We start from the raw sequence: 4,745 nt of genomic DNA, 5'->3' as shown, positions 1-4,745 counted from the left end.
AATGCATAGAAGCATCAACCATGTACAGTAACTGCCATAATGAGAAAGGCTGGCACACGTTATTTCACAAGAAGAAAAATCTTTGGACGATAGTACTATGCCACAAAATGTTCCAAGTGTATCCCACAATAGATGGCTCATCGAATGAGGAATCAGCGAACAAGCAAATTACGAGCATTTGCAAAAATGTTTTAAACAAAGAAGGGGGGGGAGTTTCAGAATTCAGGAGCAGATGAAAAGAAAATAAAGCTCTTCTGAACTTCTCCGGTGAATCACTCCGCCTTACATTTGAGCATATGACGACACATTACAGGCAAAAATTAAAAGTCTCCAAAGTGTTTTGCACAGTGTACATGCTTCTCCTAAAGCTGGCTAAAATCAATACTAAGGAGAATAAAGAAAAAATGGCATTCTTATGTCACTTCCATTGCCATGCTCTGGCTGACTTCTCTAAACTCAAGTGAAACTGAACTGTGCGGCTCACACCAGCTCAGGGGAAGTTATGCTTCTCTGAACGTACCCCCTTCCCCACAGGAACTAACCAAGTTCAAATGCTACACCAAGCCTGAATCTTTGGCCATGCTATAGAAAATGCCTTTTTCCTGAAGTAGGTCGTCTGGGCTACCACACTCCACCACTTCCCCTCTTTCCAGGACTAAAACTCTGTAAAGCAAAGAAAAAAAAAAAAGGTCACAAGAAGATCCAAGAAAGCCAATGAACAGAGGTGTATATGTACAGACAGACACGGGCGGTAGCGTAGCCATTAAACACATAGAAGCAAAGACAGTCTGGACTGTACGAGTGGACAGAGGCTCCCAACTCTGTCCTTCCTCCCCTCGCTGCAGATTGTCTGTCTGGTCTGGTTTTTAGGTAGCATGTGTTTGCTCAGTCATTTGCCAGCAGCCAGAAGAGTTTTGACTGTGCTCTGAGCCAGCCACACTTCTCGTCAAGATGAGTGAGAGCCCCTAAGACCTTGCAAGATCTGGGATAACTTTCCCACAATACTGCACCACATCAGCTGCCCTTACACAGCTTCTGCTGATAAAAATACACACGCAGGCACAGCTTGTGCATAACAAACCTGCAACGGCAATTAGGAAGTTTACAAAGCAAGTTAACAGAGTCAGCTCACAGTTCAAACATTGCCTTCAGCTGCCTCCACTAACCGGCCTGGCACTGCAGAGATGCTCGCTAAGTCCTTAGCGGTGCTTCTGCACAGTGTTAGCTGCTGCCCTGACTGAACTGGGTGTTCATCTGGTGACAGCACTGCTGGTGCTGCACCTGGCACGGGCAATGCTCCTGTTTCTTATCTTTCACTATTGACAGCACAGGGAGAGGTCTACAAAAGCAAACAAAAATCTTATCACTGGTCACTGCTCTCTGCCATTCTGTGATAAAAAGGACATGAGAGCTGAAAACGGAAATTATTAGACAAAACCTCTGCCCTCAACCACACTTTAACAAGGCACCTGAGGGTGAGGGAGGCTGCATGAACTGGAACTAGAAGTGATGGAAAAAGAAACGTTGAATAAACTTCAGACAAGCACAGGACCTGCTCCTTTGATTCCTTATCTTGTCTGTGCCTAGTTTAGGGTATGAGCCCCCTAAAGCTCTGATGCCTCTTCCAGCTGTGCCTAAATTAGGGTAAGGCCCAGGAATAGAATCCCGTCCTTGCCTCCCTCCCCTTCCTGGTTTGCTTGGGCAGGAGTGCAAGACAGCAGTGCAACAGAGGGATCAGAGGAGCTCCCCAGGCCAAGCACAGCCACCGCAAACCAGAACACACACAAAAAGTGGTATCACTTTACCTTGAGTAGTCCATGATTGTGTTCAGACGATGTGCTATAGTTAATACAGTACATTCTTCAAACTGAGACTTGATTGTTGACTGTATAAGCTTATCTGTTTCAAGATCAACAGCAGCTGTGGCTTCATCTAGAACCAGGATTTTGGACTTCCTGAGCAGAGCTCGTGCCAGACACACCAGCTGGCGCTGTCCCACGCTGTGCAGAAGGGATGGGAGGGTGGGGAAAACAAGTCAGAATGAGTTTGCAGTGTTCAGTTTGAAGCCCAGCAATTTACAGAATCTCAGAATCATCTGGTTGGAAGAGACCTTTAAGATCATCGAGTCCAACCATTCCGCCTGCACTGCCAGGGTCCCTAAACCATGTTCCTCAGCACTGCAGCCACACGGCTTTTACACACCTCCAGGGAAGGGGACTCCACCACCTCCCTGGGCAGCCTGTTCCAATGCTTAATGACCCTCTGAGTAAAGAAATTTTTCCTGATATCCAACCTAAATTTCCCAATCCCTCTCGTCGTGTCATTTGTAACGTGAGAAGAGATCGACCCCCACCTCCCCACGACCTCCTTTCAGGTAGTTGTAGAGAGCAATAAGGTCTCCCCTGAGTATCTTTTCTCCAGACTAAACAGTCCCAGCTCCCTCAGCCACTCCTCATAAGACCAGTTCTCCAAACCCTTCACTAGTTTTGTTGCTCTTCTCTGAACCCGCTCCAGCACCTCAACATCCTTCTTGAAGCGAGGGGCCCAAACCTGGACGCAGTGCTCAAATGTAAGAGCTTCTCTAAACTACAGGTACCAAGAATCCAGCAGAATAGATAGGGTCAGTCTTACTACTCCAGTGTCACCTAACAGCATTCAAAACTACAGTTCTCTCACAGTGAAGCCTTGGCAGCGCAGTAAGAGAATACACTGCAAATGGCTTCTGGCTGCTTCACTGCCTCAATGCAGTGTTGAGGACTGGACTTTAAATGATTTCTACAGACTGTACATATATTCCTGTGACGGTGCAAAAAGCAAGCTAACAGCTTCCTTTGAGAAACTGCGTCTTTTGGGCGAGAGCCATAGTAAGTTCAGAACATCTGCTGTCAGTAGTAGGCTGCTGCTACTAAAACCCTTTCCAACACTGCCCAAGCTGCCAAACCTCACAGCATCCTAAATACTTCTTAAATTACTTTAAATTCCCAAACTTGAGCTTAAAACATGTTGAATAAAACCCAGTTGTTTGATTGCCTGGTCATGCATTTAGAATTCCCCAGCTCCCTCCCAAATTCTCCCACAGGGCGGGTGGAGCCCCTCGCTGCACTGCTATTGCCAGGATCTAGCTGTAAGGTTTCTGGAAGCAGAAAGTCCAGTTGCAGATGGGAGGGCACACACGCCCCTCTCAGTGCTCATTTAGTTCTTAAGGCAATTTTTCATGAGCGTGGTTCTTTGACATACCTGAGATTCTCTCCACCTTCAGCACACTCATGATTAAGTTTATCAGGAAGGGATGACACAAAGTTTTTCAGGTGAGCCAGTTCCAAAGATCTCCAAATGTCTTCATCAGAGTGTTGGTCAAAAGGATCAAGATTCATACGCAGAGAGCCAGAAAACAATACTGGATCCTAGTCACAGGAAGAGGGAATCAACAATGTACACAGAACTTGGCAAGTGCTCCAAAACCATTTTACATGGTGAAAGGAAAACAACATATCCACATGCAGCTGCAAGTAAGGTTAATCTACTGAATTTAGGAGTGAGATTTCACTTTTCCCAGTAGCAACAAGTTACTCTCCCTCATGGTTATTCCTCTTGGGGGCCTGGCCTCTGCCCTCTGCAGACTCTGGCACTCCAGACCTTTCCGTGAGTCAGTAACTCCTGAATCCAGAAGGAAAAACAAAACAAACTCACTCCCACCACAAAAAAAAAAAGCCCAAACAAACCAAAAACCAGCCAACTTTCCTTTTACCGAGCTACTAAGAAGATAAAGAACAGGCACTCCCTTCCCAACCTCCTGTCAGCAGGGACTACAAGGTCAACTTTCCACTTTAAGGAATTACACCATCTGTAAATATTCCAAAAGTCTTCAGCTACAGTATTAATGAAATGAATGCTTCTGTTTTTCTTGAAATGAAATGAAGAAATACTACTTTGGAAATACTTTTGACCTAGCAGTGTCAGACTGATGTAAAGTGATCAAAAGGAGAAAGCAAAGATCCCCCCAGATTTCCAAAAGAAGTGGTGCAGACAACCTCTCGCAGTGTGCTCACTTGGTTTTGCCACTACGCTGCGAGAGTGGTTTACATAAAGACATTTTACGGTCTAACTTTGAATCGGAACAGGCAGGCAGGAAAGGCTGCACAGTAAGAACAAGACTTGGGGCTGTAAGTGGAGCCGTATTTCCAAATGGTGGGACTATGAAACCCACAGCTGCTGGGCTAGACTGGGAAGGTTACGCACAGGTTTCTGTGAGCAAACAGCACGGCATACCTCGCGCACAAGAGGCATTCTGCCCAACTCAGAACACTTTGTACGAAGGCCCAAAGAGGGCTCACCGAGCCCGAAGTAGCAACGCAAAATCCCAGTCCCTCGCAACTAGACTACGCTGTAATTTAATTCTGTTTCTAAGAATGGAACTAAAATGAAAGTGGAAACTGATCTCTAAAAAAACTCCCCGTGAGGGTTTCCACAAGTGGAAGATTTACTTCCCCTCCACCAGCCAAAAGCACAGTGGTCCCAGATAATTAAGGGACCCGAGCAGGTGTTCAGCTGGGATCAGACCTCCCCGCTCAGGCTCAGCTGTCTACAGCATTTCAGTGATCAGCGTTGGGTGCTGACAAAGCTCATGAGTCCAAAGCCCAGGGCTTTGCTTCCATATCACAATCAGCCACAGCCAAGCTCCTACCTGTTACCCAGCACAAGAAATCAAAGCCAGTTTAGGAAAAAAGCTTGGTTTCAAGTCCATG

General features: G+C 46.2%; 1 protein-coding gene across 1 annotated transcript in view; it reads right to left on the bottom strand.

Moving 5' to 3' along the window:
• Positions 1 to 399: 399 nt before the first annotated feature.
• The window catches only part of ABCC1 (ATP-binding cassette, sub-family C (CFTR/MRP), member 1), a 40,901-nt gene continuing 36,555 nt past the window's right edge, over positions 400 to 4,745 (bottom strand). The window contains exons 30-32 of the mRNA XM_010131148.1: positions 3,238 to 3,404; positions 1,806 to 2,000; positions 400 to 663 (exon numbers count right to left, since the gene is read on the bottom strand). Coding sequence (XP_010129450.1) covers positions 555 to 663; positions 1,806 to 2,000; positions 3,238 to 3,404 — 471 coding nt within the window. The 3' untranslated portion in view covers positions 400 to 554. The remainder of the gene's footprint in view (positions 664 to 1,805; positions 2,001 to 3,237; positions 3,405 to 4,745) is intronic.

The sequence above is a fragment of the Buceros rhinoceros genome, unplaced genomic scaffold, assembly GCF_000710305.1.
Source record: "Buceros rhinoceros silvestris isolate BGI_N320 unplaced genomic scaffold, ASM71030v1 scaffold16642, whole genome shotgun sequence".
Lineage (NCBI taxonomy): Eukaryota > Metazoa > Chordata > Aves > Bucerotiformes > Bucerotidae > Buceros > Buceros rhinoceros.
This window is presented reverse-complemented; position numbering and strand designations above follow the sequence as displayed.